Consider the following 18,472-nt stretch of genomic DNA (forward strand, 5'->3'; position numbering starts at 1 on the left):
AATCAACAGTCAAGACTGAGTGAAAACTGTAAGAACTTCAGAATTTGGCCCCACCTGCAGCAGCAACCTTCTACCTTTAGAGTGGTGGCTCCCGACCTTTTTAGATTATAGCCCCCAAATCTGTGATGGAGTAACAGCTGCTTCACTGTTTAGGGCCCCTCATGTCCTCCCCTGGTGTGGCTGCCACATCTCACCTTCTTCTCTCCACTCCCACATTTTCTCTTTGGTGCTGTTTTTCCCCAGCCTTCTCTCCCTCCCCCTCCCCCCACCATCAAACTTTTTCTTTTTTACATACTTTACAGGTTATGCTTTCCATTTTTATTCTATCCTTACTCTTCCCTTTCCCTGCTTCACCTTCTCCCACACTTTTACTGTCTCATTTCCCCCTTCCTCTTCTGTACCTGGTGGCTTCTCTCCCCTACCACACCCTCCTCAGTTACCAAAAGGATCCATGCTGGGTAGAGGGAGCAAATGGCTCCTGCGTGAGGCCTACGGGTTGCAATGGGAGAACTGACATGGCACATAAAAGGGCAGCCTGCCTGAAGAGAGTGTGCAAGGAAGCTGGGTTGCTATAAAGCTGCCAGGGGCTCTCTACTGCTGGGAGTCAGGGTAAGTCTACACATTGAGCAGCAAGTGTAAATTCCAGCTCAAGGAGACATACCTGGACTAGCTCTGATCAAGCTAGTGTGCTAAAAATAGAATGCAGCAATGGCACCATGAATGGCGGGAGAGGCTAGCCACCCTGAGCACATGACAGGCGTAGACTGTAATGCTAGTGTCTTGGACAAGTACATACTTGGGGCCATCAGCCTCCTCCTGACATTCGAGCTGTGGTGGCTACACTCTGTTTATAGAGCACTAGCTCAATCAGGTGCTATGTGGGTAACTACAGGACCAGGAAAAGGGGAAGCCCTTGGAGATGAGAGGCTCCCTTTCTTTAATGAATTTCACTGTCAGTGGTCCAGGCTGAGTGTCACAGACAGTCACATGCATCTAGAATCCCATGCTCCTTCCCCAGAGTGCTCATATACCAGCTCTGTGGATTAAATCTGAGTTCAGTCCTCAATCACCTAGAGAAGACATTGGGATTTGGCACTTGTGAAAAATCAGACCATTTATTTAGATGCCAAAATATGGGTTTGGGAGTCTAGATTTAGGCTCTCATTTCTGAAAATCTTGCCCCACAAGTCTACTCGTTTTTTTAGTAGAAGAATTTTTCTCCACAATAGAATTAATTAGGATATACAGGTAAGAACAGATAAAGCAAAATAGAGGAAATAACAATTTACCTCCACTTCACATCCATATTCAGAGCCATCCAGGAGCATCACTTTGCACTGCATATTTTTAGGCTTTTTAACAATCTTTAGAGGAGACCTGGAGAGTTTGCTAGATGATGATTTTTGAGAGAGCTTGTCGTCTTCAAACTGCTGGTATTCCAGCTGTTTTGCAGCAGCAGCAGCAAACTCCCGTTCTCTGTCAGTGACCTGTGAAGAGCAAATGGGAAGATTAAGTTTCAATTTCAGATTAAAACAGTGGCTGTACAATGCAGCCATTCAGAATCAAAATGCACAACTGGCTTTCATCACATGGAGAGACTATTCACTACTAACAGTTACCCAGCTACAGCGTAAAAACAAGAACTTCATCTTTATTGTTTGGGAAAGCCTGCTTTAATCAATAAAACAACCGTGTGACTTCCTGTAACTGCCACTTTGAAAGACAAAAACCCACTGCAGTAGTGTTATTTTTGGCTTACCCCTGGGTCAGCATTTGAGACATCTATAAAGCTGTTATGATGCAATATTGACTGTGGTCCTTTCCCCTGGAAGAGATTGTCAAAGCCACTCTAACCTTCATATATCCACCTTTAATAGTAAAAAACATTACACCAGTTGTAGCTCCATTCCAATAATGGTTACCTCTATAACCAGTTGTGCCCCAGCTAGCCTCCGGTCAAAATGTTGACAACAAAAGCATCATAATACCTAAGCTAAAGTATAAAATATTAATCTTTTAGTCATCTCAGTACCATGAATAAATACATCTGATTTGGCTCTGAACAAATTCAATATAATCAGCAGCCAGCAGCACTGAAATTCATCACAATTTAATCCTCTGAGTCTGTTTTCCTTCAGCGCAACAAGCCTTCATGAGACTGGATCAAATCTGTCCAAAGGCTTTAATCTGCTTTCAAACCAAAACAGTCCTGCATCACACTGGTAGTGCACAAGACTGTACAACACACTCTGCATCACCACAATATTCCACCTAAATGCAGGCATCTTTCTCTGAGGAATCGCCTGAAAACGGTCTCCCTAACATTAGTTTTCCTTCTTTATTCTGTTTGAAGGGGAGACGGATACATGCCAAGTGATCTAAACCTGCAAATATAGTGCTCAGTTGTGGTTTTGCTACAGCCCCAGGGCAAGGGGCAGAGCATAGCAGTGCTGTCCCAGGAGCAGGCGAGGAACCAGATTGTGATGACAGTCACAATCTGGTCCTGGGTTCCCCCCTTCCCCCAGGCAGGAGCTAACAGGGAACAGCCCTATATCTGGCTCACATTATTTCCCCTCCTGTGCCCGTTTAAATACACTGGCTGGTTACTACGTTACCACGTCCCTGTCTGCTAATTCACACCTCTCCCATATGCAGAGACTGGTCTCCCCATGGAAGTAAGGCAGTGCCTTATGCCTCTTGCTCCCCTGTGTGGGAGCACAGTAAGGGTCACAGTCTGGCCCTCATCTTGGAGCAGAATGCAAGGAGAGTCAGCCTAGAAAGATATTAAAAGGAATAGAGAAGCCTCTTTCAAAATCCAGCACATCCTCTTAACAGCAATAAAACATGCTGGGGGTGGTGAGGGATGACAATGGGAAAACAATCCCTGCTATCTCAGCTGGGTCTCCTGTTTTAGCTCAGCCAGGTATTAGTTGAGCGCTTTCTCTTTCAGTCACGCAGGGGAAAGAACCTCAACTCCCCCTAAAGCTAATGGGGGTTGACAGCATTTAGTATGCCAGGGGATTAGGGCCTCGTAGAACAATTAATGTTCATAATGCCTGTCATAAATATAAAGGGAAGGGTAAACCCCTTTAAAATCCCTCCTGGCCAGAGGAAAAATCCTCTCACCTGTAAAGGTTAAGAAGCTAAAGGTAACCTCGCTGGCACCTGACCAAAATGACCAATGAGGAGACAAGATACTTTCAAAAGCTGGGAGGAGGGAGAAAAACAAAGGGTCTGTGTCTGTCTGTATGTTGCTTTTGCCGGGGACAGAACAGGAATGGAGTCTTAGAACTTTTAGTAAGTAATCTAGCTAGGTATGTGTTAGATTATGATTTCTTTAAATGGCTGAGAAAAGAGCTGTGCTGAATAGAATGACTATTCCTGTCTGTGTGTCTTTTTTGTAACTTAAGGTTTTGCCTAGAGGGATTCTCTATGTTTTGAATCTAATTACCCTGTAAGGTATCTACCATCCTGATTTTACAGAGGTGATTCCTTTACTTCTATTAAAAGTCTTCTTGTAAGAAAACGGAATGCTTTTTCATTGTTCTAAGATCCAAGGGTTTGGGTCTGTGGTCACCTATGCAAATTGGTGAGGATTTTTACCAAACCTTCCCCAGGAAGTGGGGTGCAAGGGTTGGGAGGATTTTGGGGGGAAAGACGTGTCCAAACTACGTCTCCCAATAAACCCAGATAAAGTTTGGTGGTGGCAGTGGAAATCCAAGGGCAAAGGGTAAAATTAATTTGTACTTTGGGGAAGTTTTAACCTAAGCTGGTAAAAGTAAGCTTAGGAGGTTTTCATGCAGGTCCCCACATCTGTACCCTAGAGTTCAGAGTGGGGAAGGAACCTTGACAGTGCCCATGGTGCGTAGAAGAAAGCAAGCTTTGGAGGGGAAGGGAATGAACATCCCTTAAGAAGGCAGGTAAGTTGCTCAAAAGGAAAGATCAATGATAACAAAAGCAGAAGAGATTGCTGTTTTAAGAGTAAGAGGTATCTTCAGTCAGAAAAAACTCCCAGACCGCCTCCTTATGCATTGTTCATTTGTTTCACTGCAACCTACAACAGACATTAATTTCTCTACATATGCATACAAGAGGTGGCACTGGTATTATTTTGTTGGACTAATCAAGTAGACCCACATGAAACTAAATGAAATTTGTCCAAGGTTAGAAACACAAAGGATTTTCTATAATTTGCACAGAGCACAAAAACATGCCAGGAACTATTAGAGAGGGCCCCAAAACCATGATGACATGTGCATGCATTGAGATGATTTCAAAGTGAATTAAGCCTCCTCCTCTTAAAGAAACTTGACATTCTGTTGGTGCTGTTATCTAGGGCAAAAGCAACCACTGAGAAGCAACTGCATTCACTAGGTTATTTTTAATTTTGCATGCACAGGTGCATTCTTTCCCAGCCACATTCTCCTCATGGCCCATTTATGCTGTATTTTTGGAGAATTTCAATGCCACGGCCTGCCATGCCATCAACATCTAACAGAGCAGAAGTTGCTTCTGGGCTGTTGTTGGAACATAATTTTTGCAGTTACAGCATCAGTGATACAGATAGAATAGCTGAACAGCAGCAGGGCTGTTTTCTGATCATATAATTTGGGCGTTGTTCAAGCAATTTACTGCCAGTTCTGGGATTCAGAGTCAGTGAATAAATAAGGGGTTTTGTACTCAATTGTTTTACTTCTGAATCTTTCAGGGGTGGGCGGGTATCTGGTATTTAGTTTGATATATCCCCATTTCATTTTCATTGGTTTCATTTCAGCTTGTTGGCTTTAGAAGCTGAGAGAGAACAGTGTCAAATCCCAGAAATCCTCTGGATATCAGTCTGGTACAAATGGGGTCTGTTCAAGAAGTCTTTCACCCTCCAAGAACTTGGTGGATTTACTAAATAGATTAGTTCAGAAGGGAACAAAGTTTGGAAATTCCAAAACATGTGTGAAGAAGTAGTAACATTTTTTTCCAGTCGCTGTGAAGTCAGCAGGAGTTCAGTGCTATTCTCTGCAGTGAGAGGGTCATCAACACAGAAGATTAAAAATAATAGTGGAAGACTGGGAGAGCGGTCAAGGAAAAGCGAAGCATCAAAGAGAAGACCCACAGCCCTGGGATACTGATATATGACAGCCACACAGAGTAATAAAGGAGGAGTCAGAGGGAGAGTCACATTTTTGTGAGAACCAGGAGATGAAGAAAGTGTGGGAGAGAGATCATGAACTGCAGTTGGTTTGGAAGATTTGAGTTACAGTATCATTCAGCTGAAGGGGCCCTCATAAGCAGGCAATTCAAATAAAAACATGTGAATATTCACATTGCCGTGGTCATTTGAACATGCAATTGCCATGCTTATGGATCTGTATGAACGTCTGATGTGCTTTTTTCATTACGGCACACAAACTACAGTGTGCACCACATGCTTCAAAATCAGTTCTAATTTCCTTATTAAAAACAATATACACATCAAGCTACAAGTTTTTAAACAAATCCCTTTTAAAATGAGACAGCAAAAATACTTTGGACACTTTTTCAAGTATATCTTTCATACTTGCTTAACTCAAAGCTGAGCAGATTTTATTCAAAGAACAGAGGCTTCCTCTTCATTTGCCAGGCCACCCTGCTCTGTCTTCCTCTGAGCCCCGCCATCTCAAGGAGCCTGTAGGAGCTGCTTCTGCCTCTTCTCCATGCCCAAGCTCCTTCTAAATGGCATATAGTGAAGGGCCAGTCATCACATCATCGCATGACTTTTTGGCCTTAAGTGGTGTACTGGATTGGGTATATTAAAGGGCCCAGCTACATGGCTGTGGACCATTTATAGCAACAGAGGAGGCCAACTATAAAGTTTTTTCTGTCCCTCAGTCAAGATATTGGTGTGATTCTGCTTGAGTTAGCTCAATATTTTGTTGGTGCTGCTCTACAGGGACCTCTTTTGGTTGAAGTCTCTGCTGCCTGCACCAGGTAGAGCTGAGCAACCTACTTGAGAATGAAAAAATATTTCCCTTCCTTGGAAGATTGGGCTGACTGTCTCTCCTTCTCTAGTGCACTGGAGGAATGCTGTTCTGGTGGAGCCACAAGGGATTTGGAATTTTCATACCGTGAGAAATTCCAACATTTGTTTTTAATCCCAAATTGGGACCAAAAGTTGAAGTTGCAAAAATGTTTGTGAATGAAAATTCTGAAAAAAATTTTGATTCAGAAATGTAAACACAAAAAGCTTTTCAACATTCTCAAAATCTGTTCTAGTTTGGTTTGTTGAAATTACCCAACATGTTTTGTGTCATTTCTACATAAAACTGCATTTTCCCATTGTGGCACATTACTTTATGGGAGCTGCAGTTCAGAAACCGGAAGACCTCACTTTCCCTGGGGATCTGGTTGGACTACATCTCCCACGATACACCCAAAGTCATGCAACTCCCATTATGCATCACACATAGCTTGGTCAGAGGGCAATCTGCATTGCATTATGGGAGAGAAAGGGCCTGAACTACAACTCCCATAAAGCAATGCACTGATAAGGAAATGCAATTTAATGTTTTACTGAACTGATTCTAAATTAAAAATGTCAAGGCAGTTCGAGAAATGAAGTATTCCAATTTGGGTTGAACCAACCAAAATGAAATTTCATTTCATTTTTCCTGATGGAAAAAAAAATCAAAAATATATCAGCAAAATCAAGATATTACCACAGAAAATGTTGATTTTTGTGGAAACTACATTGTTCATTGAAAAATCATTCTGATGGAAAATTCCCCAAACAGGTCCATTTATTGGTAAGTTTCAAGATGCCTGGATTTATGGAGGTGTGTGATGGAAAACTGGATTAACTATAGAGGTCATCAGAGTGGGAGAATTGTCATAGCTGGGTTGGTGGAGCCCCTAAAGTGATAGAGTTGGGCCAGTATTCACAAACTGGACAAGAAATGGATAATTAAAAGGACCTCATCTGGTGGTAACAACATTGTGAGGACAGGAAGTGAGTCAGAGCTTGGTACAAGTCAGGGGACTCCACTGGGCTATTTGGGATGTGCAGTTTGAGGAGGTTATCTTTTTAGCTTGAGTTGGGCAAAAATGGCAAAAAACATTCAAGACCCACAGGTTGAGATTTCCACAGTAGTCTAGAGGATTAGAGAATTATCTTCCCTCAAAAATAATGGAGGGTAAGTGTCAAAAACCAGAATGGTAGATCACTGGGATTTGGGGTTTAATACAAGTTTAAAAACAGTATGACCATCTCAGCTTTAAGCAAATACAAAGAACAGCTTGCTTGGCTTTCCACTTCACTGTTCATTAACTATAAAGGGCCTAACAATTTGTCTTATGTAAATCAAATCAGGGTACCTGAAAGGTGTGTAACTCTTGTATATTACTGCAGCTCCTTTAGCACAGTTATATGAGTATGCTGACACCTCCATATTATCACTGTTATGACTGTGATATAAAAAAAGCTTAACATTTTTTAATGAATTTCAGCAGAGATTGGTTATTTCTTGTTATGACTGAGAAAAGCCCTTGATAACCGGGCAAGTAAAACCAGAATAATTTCTTCTGTTCCACCCCTACTTTTTTACAACTAACTCATAATTCAGGATCAACCCCAGTAAATAAGGAACACAAATTTTATTGCAACTGATTGCACCTGTGTATTTTTAGAAACACTACATAATGGAAATCTTTCATGCAGAAAACTGCATCTGGAGAGGAGTGCCAGTTCACGTTTCAGTGCTCTAAAAAAAACCAAGAAAGGGGGGTGGGTGGGTGTGTGTACATACACACACACACACACACACACACACACACGCACGCCTCAGCCTTTGTCAAGGCCGAGGCGTGTGTATATATTACTTGACACACTAGGCCTGTGACTTTTCCAATAGAATAGACTTTTCCATCTGATGCAACACGCTTTCAACCCCTCTGAAACTGGAATCCCTTTTGACAGACACTTCAGAGTTACAGAATCTAGCAACTGTGGTCTTTGATGCTGTCCAGCCTCTGCATCAGACATGAAATACTAGTAAATTTGCCAAAAATCTGCATGTCTTAGATTTAGGTAGATTATTAGCATTTAGAGCCCAGCATGTGGACTTTCTTCTCACTACGTCACCTTGGGGTAAGGCAGAAAGATGGGAGGATTAAATTATTGATTGGATAGAAAGAATGTTCATTTCTGGAGTAGATTTCAGAGAGGGGCTTGGCATCAATGTAAAAAATACACAGTACTTTCCTTCCTTTAAATAAAAATAAAAAAAACAAAACAAAAAACTTTTCTTGTGGTTGGAATGACAGTAAGGAAAGCCATTGTAATTGGGCAATGAAATATATCCTGTCCCAGGGATTCTTTCATAGAACTGGTAATAACGACAGTACAAACTTCCTCTCTCTGACTGTCTCTCTCACTTCTGAGACAGAGGAACTGCGGGTAGGGGATGAGAAGAAAATAAAGCCCATTGCCCAATCAGTTTTTGCCTTCTTTGCTGAAACAGCCAACAATAGTGCTGATTAATGACAATTTTAATGGTATTTTCTGTGACTTGTCCACTAGGAAATATTCTACAAGCATTATTTCAAATAGGTTATACAGCCATCTCACAGTCATGACTTCTGAAGTCAAACTGATGACCTAGAGGCAAAAGGTTCCATATTCCTTTACCAATCTACTGAGAAATCCAGCTCTTTAAGAGTCTTGAACTACCCAGAGAATTAAAAGGAGTACTTGTGGCACCTTAGAGACTAACAAATTTGTGTGTTTATTTATTTATTTATTAGTCTCTAAGGTACCACAAGTACTCCTTTTCTTTTTGCAGATACAGACTACCACGGCTGCTACTGTGAAACTAGAAAATTAAGTAATTTGTGAGAACATGCTATCCCTCCAGTCTCATAGGGGAAGTTGAGACCAAGATGGCAAAAACTGGTGCATAAGTTTGAAGGAGAAAATGAAAAGCAAATAGTGAACGTGCGTAGTAACTCTGACATAAGGCAACAGATTTATAACCACATAATCAAATTTTGCACCACAATCATTTGCTAGCACAAATGACAGAATTTGGGTGTTCAACTATGCAAATACACCAGACCAACCAGGCAGACATCAAAATGCTATCATTTGCACCAGAAATTACTTGTACCTACAATTTTGCTCTCAAAGTAAATTTGGATGTAACACTGTGGGCACACATTTAAAAACCAAATGAGATATCTTCAAATCCACAAATACACAACCTGCACAGGAGCAGTCATAAGTCACTAGGAATGCTTTAAATATATGTTCTCAAAACTTATAAATAGTTTGTCCAGTTAAAAAATAACATGTCCTCACTTCAAAGGCAATGCCCTGAACTTGTTAAAAGGTTTAATACAGGAGTATTAAAAGGTTTAAACTGATTTCTATTCTATACTTCAAAGATGAATGAGATTAGACAAGGGTCATTAACCCTAGGACACTCAGAGCTGTGTTTTCCAGACACCAGAAGCTAATGGAGGGTCTCTTATCTGCTAAAGCTAATTGTTGGCACTCCTGACCTACTGACTAAAAAGGGTGAGATAAAATTTTGACGGTGATAAATTTTTTACAACTACAATAAATGTATAGATGAACAAAAAAGAATAACCATTTAATAACTCCTCATAGCTAAAATAGCACCACTTAAAAGTAATTACAGTGCAGTTGTTTTAAAACTATAGTGGTTTAAAAGACCTCAGAGTTTTTACATGGGTCACACATCAGACAAGCATCAGTTTTCAGCAGATGTCAGTGTAAAAATAAACCCTATAAATTCTTTCAGTTTCTAAAAAAAATATTAGCGTGCTCTGATGCCGTGAAAGACTGGAGGATTTTCTCCTCCCTTTAAGGATAACATTGGACTCTGATATTAAGTGCATCAGGTAGGAGATCTGACATTAATTCCAAAAGATAATTGCTTGACTGTGAACTAAAATATTTTTAAGCCCGAAGGACCAGTCAATCAATATCGCAAAAGTCGCAAAAACTGGCGTCAGACGAATGAAACTTTTTAATTCAGGGAAAAAAAAATTGTTTTGACAAAACCACAGGTTCCTCCTAGCCGTTAGTTAATAAGAAAGCAATTAATCAACCATGTTCGCCAAACCTAGAAATAGTTCACTTGCCTGCTCTTTTTTCACAGGTGTGCTGTGCGCTGCCACAGCAGAGAACTGGTCTATCGCGTTCTGATGTTCCTCACTGAGCTGCCGCTGCTGCTGCTGGTCTTGAGGTTGTGCCCCAGCTGCCCCTTGCTGAGCAGGGGCTTCTTGCTGGTCTTGGTCTTGATCCTTGGATTCAGAGTCTGATCCCGATTCTGTAGTCATGGTTGATTATGCTGTAAAACAAGATGGCCAGACCTACTCAGTGTTATTCTTGCAGCTGTTGCTATTTTCTCTTTTTCAATTATATTTGAAAATGGAGAAAGACTATCGCTAAGTTTTTGTCTCATTGTTCCTGGCCCTGAAAATGTAGTGTACAGTGGATCATATTCATTTGTGGCCCACTCTGTCTGGTTTCTTGGAAAAGCATCTCTTGATGCAGAGGACTAGACTAATTACATTTATGAATTTTAAGGAGGTTTACGCGTCCATTAAGTTTCACTCTGTATTGCCATTTAACGAACATATTGTAGCAAAAGTACGTTAATACAATAATAATCAGATATAATAAATGGATAGAGAGTGTGAACGCCAATGAGTACAATTTTCTAAAGCATGTAAATGACACAGGAGACTAAGTCCCATTGATTTTCCTAAGCATTTAAGAGCTCCTTAGTATCACTTAAAGTCAATGGGATACTGGGTCCTTAGTTCCCAAGTCACTTTTGAAAATGGGACTTTGGCACTTTTGAAAATTTTACCCAGTATCTTTAGTGTTAATATTTAACTGATATAGAGAGATATTGCATGAAAATTAACCCCTTTGTAGCTGTGAGACATGGTTAGCTTTTAATGAAGGTTTACTATGAGCCAAATTCTGCTCAGTGACCTGAACTAGAGGGTAGAGGGTTATACTTACACAGGTTCAGTGGATGCACATAAAAATTCATTCTGGTTCTCGAGCTATTATTGATTCTAGCACTATTTCACATTTTAAGTCAAAGGAATCTCTCTGAAACCCACAATCTCTCTAAAATCAGTATGAACTTTTTAAGCGCGCTCCCCGCAGTCCCACTGCCTTCAATGAGGCTTTAATTGAATGAGTAAGCAGAATTTGGCCCTATATTTTATTCAGCCCCACATGGATATGATTCAATCATACTTTTATCATTCCCCTCAATATGCCTGAATATTAAAAAAACCCAAAACTTTGTTATTTTATCCCAAGACCTCTAAACTTTGTGCGGTTTTTTTTTAAAATGGAAACAGCAAGGGGCCTCAGTATGAAGTGTGTGTTTGAGCTTATTTTGATTCAATAATAAATCAACACGAAATATTAGCAAGAAAATATTTCCCATTAAAAGAGCCTCATACCATAGAGGAGCCAAACCCAGTTAAATACCGTCACAACCATTCTACATCTAACAAGGATTTGAAAGAACAGATTCTACATTAGCACAAGTGGCACAATGAATAAATCTAACATTATCCTCAATATTTGCACCTTCTTAGCCATCACTGTCTTATAGATCTATATCTTGATTTTAAGCTATTTTTTAAAAAAAATCAGGCTCTTGCAATCTATTTCTGTTCATCATCAAGTCATAATTTCTTTAACCTGGTAACCATAGTTACTTTCCAATTACAAGCAATTCCACAGAACATAAAGCTGCATATTAATTTGGTATACAAGTCCACTATCAATACCTAGATTAAACTAATGATGATTGCTAGTACAATAAGTTTGGTTATCTCTGTTTGTTTTTTCCATTTTAACAGCTTTATTTTTTTTTCCAGATCATTTACTAAGGTTCCATTGTTTAAATGAAAATGTTTTGTAAGGTATTTGAAAATATAATTTGATAAGTATTTGTTTGTTGGTCGACATCTTCTATACACTGAAGACCAAATTTTCAAAGGGGCTCTGTTTGTACATGCATAGCTCTGTGTGCGCAATTTTTGAATGGCTTTTGTCCCAAGCCCTGGTTCTGCAGTTCCTGGCTGGGAACCGTGGCCAATGGGAGCTGCGGGGGCGGTGCCTGCAGGTGGAGACAGCACGTGGAGCAAGGAGCTGAGGGCGGGGAGTTCCTGTCGCCCTTCCAGGGAGCCCCCCCCCAGGTAAGCACCATCCCACACCCCAACCCCCAGCCTCCCCACACCCAAACTCCTGCTGCTGGGGGGCGGGCCCAAAACTGCCCCAGCAGCAGCTGGTGTGGCTGGCCCAGGGGCTGCCCAAGCTCCTCAGGTGGCTCCTGGGCTATCTGCACGGGCTACTGCAGAAGTCACAAAGGTCACAGAAAGTCATGGATTCCGTGACTTCCGTGACCTTCATGACAAACACGGAAACTTTTTTTTTTTTTTTTTTAAGAAGAAATAGAATAGGAATGTTAAAAAGCAGCAAAGATATAATTTAAATTATTTCACTTTTGTTTGTACATAGTAAGAGGAATGTACACCTAAACCACACTTGTGGATTGTCAAACATAATGCAGTTGGCTGAAATAACTTCTTATCTTCACTTTACTACTCCCTTCTAGCTAATCAATAGGTTTTGGTGCCAAAAACATATGACCCTGTGATCTGAACTCATTAAGTCATAGTACTGGGGAAACAAACCTGAGGCAGTAATTAATATATTTAAGACAAAGAGAAACTGCATTTGAAGTGATTTGAAATTTTCCCGTATTTAGTACAAGCCTGGGGTCATGTTCCTCCTCCTAAACATGAATTGTTTAAAAGCACACTTGATGGAATGGTTAATCAGAAGTAAAGTCAAGTCAATTTTTAAATAAACAAGTCACCGTTTGATACAAATTGTGTGACATGATTCGATACATAGATTCATAGTTGGGTATCTAACACAATTTTGCCTAAAAATTCTGAACCCAAAGATTCCAAAAATTAAATTCTCACCCCTAATAAAAATGCTATTGCCATTGAATAGGCAAAGGCTGCTCCAGTTGAAGTCAATATGCTTACTGAATTATATACAGTTTACTGTTTTGAAGAATGTAGCAAAGACTGTTCACTTTAATTAAAAAGGACTACTTCACATTGAAGTTAAAAAATACTGTATATACCAAGCAATATTACATTTAAAAAACAAAAGTCTAAGCATTTGAAAGTATCAAGAACAATAAAGGGAGGGTAATATATATTAATGTACACTCACAGGTAAAAATATTTAACTAAATATACACAAATGAAATGCCACAAACAGCATACGCTAAAAATAATCATAATTCTGTTGTCTGTATGCCTCTTCAGCCTCAACCTATAGACAAGAAATCCTCATATACCTCTCCGCTTTAGCCTGCATATGTATACATATTCAATATGGGCTTTAATCTTGCAAACCATTCCCCACATCACATATGGCCTATAACTATCCTCCAGTTTATCTAATCAGTGTTAGGTAGAGACACCAACAACTTATTTCTTACCTTCCATGTGCAGACCAGAGACTCTACCCTCCCCCTCTCCAATTACTTGTTATGATTAAGACAAAACAGCCTATCACCGCATTCTCCATATACTGTTCATACTCCTGAGGGCATTCTGCACCAACAAATAAATTCTGTGCCAAAAAATTAAAAATTCTGCAAATTTTATTTGCCAAATAAATGTGGAGGCTCCAGCATGGCATTGGGGACCACAGGCCACTCTCTGCATAGAGGTGGGAGATCACTGCGCAGCTCCCCTCACCCCAGACATGGACTCAGTGGTGAGGCTGCACCAAACCCTGACACAGCGCAAGGACTGGGCCTGCCCCAGAAACACCCCCCTCCATGCCAGGTGCACCAGGAATGAGCAGGCAGGGTCAGCAAGGCAGTATTCAAGTACAAAGGGGCTTAGTGTGGGGGGGTCCAGGTGTGGGTTGAGAGGGTTCTGTGTGGGACAATCTGGGTGACGGTGGCTCAGTGCGGGATGTGTGTGAAGGGGGGTCTGGATGCACGGGGGGGGGGGGGTTCTGGGTGCAGTGATAATGGGACACTGCAGGGGGTCCAGATGAAGGTTGTTGGGGCTCAGCAGGAGGGTCTGGGTGCCAGGGGATCGTTGTGGGGGTCCAGATACTGGGGGAACGTGGCTCAGTGGGGTGGGGATCCAGGTGCGTTTGAGTGGGGCTCAGTGGGATGGGGATCTGGGTGTGGGTGGCTTGTCGGGGTGGTCCAGTGCAGGGGGAGTAGGGCTCATTGAGGGGGGTACTGAGTGTGGGGAAGTGAGGATTGGCAGGAGGGCATGAGGGGTTCTGGATGCATGGAGTTTGGGCGGATGGGGGAGCAGCTCCCTGTACAGGGATCCCTCCCCCCTGCAGTTGAGGAGCAATGGGTGCAGGAAAGCGAGGAAGAGGAAGTTTGCAGAGCTTCCTGCAGCTGTGGGAGAAATATAGGGGTGGGTCTGACCCAGCCCCGGATGCCGTGCAGGGGAAGAGGAAGTCCTGTCCTTCCCAGCCCAGCCAGGACTAGCAGCTGAGCGCAGGGTAGGGAGCCGGGTCTTCCCTAGTCCTGCCCCCTGCACCACAGGGATTTACCTCTCTGCCCCTGGGCACCCAAAACGTACTGCTGGGGAGGGTTGCATGACTGCTCTTGTGGCTTCCCCTTGCTTCCCAGTGAGAAAGTTATTTTTCTGCAGGGAAGCAAAGAAATCTGTGGGGGACATAAATTCTGCACCTGCACAGTGGCGCAGAATTCCCCCAGGAGTACTAGTTCAGAAACTACTCTGTCCCCTGTTTATCCTTCTACTGTGAGGCAATGCCCACTCTACCACACTCCTTCTCCTGACTGAAAAAATCCTATTATAACTTCCTTATTCACACGGTCATTAAGAGTCTCAGACCCTGCCTTCCAGTTATAAAACATAGATCTTTTTTCACCCTATACATGTAGGCCACAAAACTTCAAAATACTCTGTTCATCAAAGCTAGTGGTACGGGTAGATCTGGATAACCTGGCGCCTGAGGTAAGCTACCACCACCATAATGCACTAGGTAAACATTCTCGGTGCTGTCGCCAGGCTGAATGTGAGGACCACAAACTGGTAGTGGTGGGGCCGCACCGTAAACCGGAGCAAGCATCTGTGTCCTTGAAAAATCACGATGAGGAAGTGTGCGTCCTTCAAGTCGAGGGCAGCATACCGGTCTCCCGGATCCAGGGAGGAGATAATAGAAGCCAGGGAAATCATGTGGAACTTTACCTTCTTTAGGTACTTATTGAGATCTCGCAGGTCCAGGATGGGCCATAGATTGCCCTTGGCCTTTGGGATTAAAAAGTACCAGGAATAGAACCCCTTGTTCCTGTGCTCGAAAGGAACTTCTTTGACCGCACCCAGCTGTAGCAACCCTTTTACTTCCTGTGCGAGGAGAATCGCGTGAGAGGGGTCCCTGAAGAGGTACAGGGAAGGCGGGTGGGGTATAAAGGAACTGGAGAATATAACCCTGCCCCACTGTGCTGAGGACCCAACGGTCCGAGGTTATAGTGGTCCAAGCAAGGAGGAAAAGGGAAAGGCGGTTGGAGAACACTGGGACAGATGGATCCGGGGAACAGTCTGGTAGGTCACACTCGGGCACACTCTCAAACGACCATTTGGCCCTTTTCTTGGTATGGGTCGAGCCCAACTGGACAGGGGGTGGAGCCAGGTGGCTCAGACGGCGCTTGTAGCCCTTGGCTCATTTGGGGGGCTGGTGATGCTGAGGCTGGCTCCCCCGGCCCTGAGGCTGCTGCGGTTTGAACCGCTTATGCACTGGAGCTGGGACATAGAGACCCAGGGTTTTCAGGGTGGTGTGGGAGTCCCAGAAACCATGCAACTTGCTGTCCGTTTGCTCCGCAAATAGGGCTCGGCCACTGAAGGGCAAGTCCTGCATTGACTGCTGGGTCTCAGAGGACCACCCAGAGAGAAGCAACCAGGAGGCTCGCCACATGGAGATAGCAGAAGCCATGGTGCGCCAGCAGCATCAGCGGCATCTGACGCCGCCTGGAGGGCCGCCCTGGCCGCGGTCATGACCTCATCGAGGATCTCTCAGAACTCCTTCTTGGAAGCCTCGGGGAGCAACCCTTCGAACTTGGCCATGGCTTGCCACATAGTCATATCGGCCAAGGAGGGCTTGGTGGTTGCCCGCTCTCAGCTGAAGGCTGGAAGACGAATAAATCTTACATCCAAAGAGATCCAGCCTCTTCAAGAATTTATTTTTGGGGGTGGCCCCTAGTTGTCCTTGCCTCTCCTTGTGGTTAACCGCCTTGACTACAAGGGAGTTGGGGGCAGGGTGAGAGTATAAGTACCCATGTCCCTTGGTTCGCATAAAATACTTGCATCCAGCCCTCTTAGAGATAGGGGCTGTTAGAGAGCTTATTCCTTCACTCTCCCACTTCCCTGGTCCTTCTTGCATGAACAGAGAGCAACAATACCAGAAGTCCGAAGGTGCAGACAATTCGATGTTTATTGGGGTGAACTTCCAGCAAGCTTAAATCCAAGTTCCTTTTTCCTTATTTTCGAATCCCAACTTACTTCCTGTTTGCCCCTAATATTCTTAGCTATACCTTAACCAATTATTCTACTTGAAATTTAACTAACCAATCCTAACATACTGTAACCAATTATATCCCACTGTCTTAATTAGTTTACACCCAGCAAAATTAATTATACAGCAGACAGAAACAATCACAGAACCAGACAGAGACCATGCAAATAAACAATAGCGAAGTGGGAACTATAGTGACAAACAATACAGAAGTGAGGATTTCACAGCTACATCTATAAAGACATGAGGATTTCACAGCTACATCTATAAAAGACATAAGGGTTTCCCAGCGGTGTCTATTGATAAGTGAGTTCTTACCAGACAGAAAACTATCAACCTAAATTTCCTTTTACATCTTCTAGGCTCTTCCCTTTCTCTGGAGGTGATAGATCGGATCACCTTCCTAACAGCCCCATATTGACTAGTTTGGAATGTGAGGATGTGACCGGTCGCTTCCCAGCTTATGGTTGCCTCTGCTGCTTAGCCAAAGGCATTGGCCTAAGAACAGGGCCTCAGACTGTCACAGTGAGAGAAGGCCCTTACACAGATTCTTTCTTGTATACCTCTATTACTAGCTAAATGATAAACATACACCTACATTCTTAGAGTATAGGCCTTTACAGACAGGCCTGAATATCTATATCCTAACAGCAAAAAGAAAAGGAGTACTTGTGGCACCTTAGAGACTAACAAATTTATTGGAGCATAAGCTTTCGTGACTACAGCTCACTTCATTGGATTCATTCCCCCCCCCCAGCCACGGGGTGGCAGAGCTGGGTGGGGGAGGGTGCAGGGCACCGGCACTGCCCAGCATATGTGGATCCCCTTGCGGGGCACAGGCTGGCGCTGCTCTACCACATGACAGTCCCTGTGCTGGCAAGTCCACCCTGGCGATGAAGTGAGCTGTAGCTCACGAAAGCTTACGCTCAAATAAATTTGTTAGTCTCTAAGGTGCCACAAGTACTCCTTTTCTTTTTGCGAATACAGACTAACACGGCTGCTACTCTGAAACCTATATCCTAACAGGGGCCAGGGAAGAGGGGGTCTGCTACAGGGCATTAGTGATTTTAGAAACTCCTTCACGAAGGGGTAGAGTCACCCAGGCAGGAGCCGAAGACCAGAGGGCATCAGAGAGTCCGAGGGCTCTTCCAATTCCTCTACCTGAAGTCCCAGGTTGGAAGCAACCCTCTTCAACAGTTCCTGGTGCACTTTGGCATCATCCTGAGGAAGTGGGTGAGGGAGCCCCGTGACAGCCTCGTCTGGCAATGACTAGAATGATGCCGGTGCCACGGGAACCTCCACTTCCTACCATTGGAGCCTCAAGCACCGGAGGGAGATGGCATACCGAGGCCACTGGTCTCTCTGAAGCTCCCGACGCTTACCGGACAGCCTGGGAAGGTTGGGTGAACCCCCAGGGGTTCCATAACGCAGGCTAGTGTGCTTGGGGCCATGGGACAGGTTTCGGTGCTGATAACGTAATCGGCACTGTCAGTACGGGGACCTGTCCCACACTCAGGGAACCCTGCTCCGTGCTGGAGGTATAAACGGAGTGGTCGGTACCGGGCAACCAGGATCAGGCGGAGTGGTGGCTCTTGTCCGACTGGTGCTGGTCACTGCGTCCCAAAGTTGACCCATCTGAGCAAGACTGGAGTCTTCGTCCGGATCTCAGGAACTGATGGCGTTTGGCGGATCTGCGTTGGACACCCGGCGATCCATGCCTCATGCTACTCGACTGGGACCAGGACGTCGAACAGGACCGGAAGCTACCAAGGGCTGGTTGCCTGGAGGATCTTCCTGAGTAGGGCGACCTACTTCTTGGAGACGGGCGATGATGGCCCAGTGATCTGTGGT

The 18,472-nt window shown here is 43.5% G+C and overlaps 1 protein-coding gene across 36 annotated transcripts in view; it reads right to left on the minus strand.

The window, feature by feature from the left end:
* The window catches only part of EPB41L3 (erythrocyte membrane protein band 4.1 like 3), a 201,355-nt gene that overhangs the window by 78,831 nt on the left and 104,052 nt on the right, over positions 1-18,472 (minus strand). For 34 of the 36 annotated variants that reach the window (XM_074944563.1, XM_074944567.1, XM_074944593.1 and 31 more), the window contains exons 2-3: positions 10,135-10,343; positions 1,290-1,487 (exon numbers count right to left, since the gene is read on the minus strand). In XM_074944563.1, coding sequence (XP_074800664.1) covers positions 1,290-1,487; positions 10,135-10,332 — 396 coding nt within the window. In that variant the 5' untranslated portion in view covers positions 10,333-10,343. Of the gene's footprint in view, positions 1-1,289; positions 1,488-10,134; positions 10,366-18,472 lie in introns of all 36 variants that reach the window. The other 2 variants (XM_074944562.1, XM_074944572.1) reach the window with 2 other exon arrangements.

This window comes from Natator depressus, chromosome 2 (genome assembly GCF_965152275.1).
Source record: "Natator depressus isolate rNatDep1 chromosome 2, rNatDep2.hap1, whole genome shotgun sequence".
NCBI classification, from domain to species: domain Eukaryota; kingdom Metazoa; phylum Chordata; order Testudines; family Cheloniidae; genus Natator; species Natator depressus.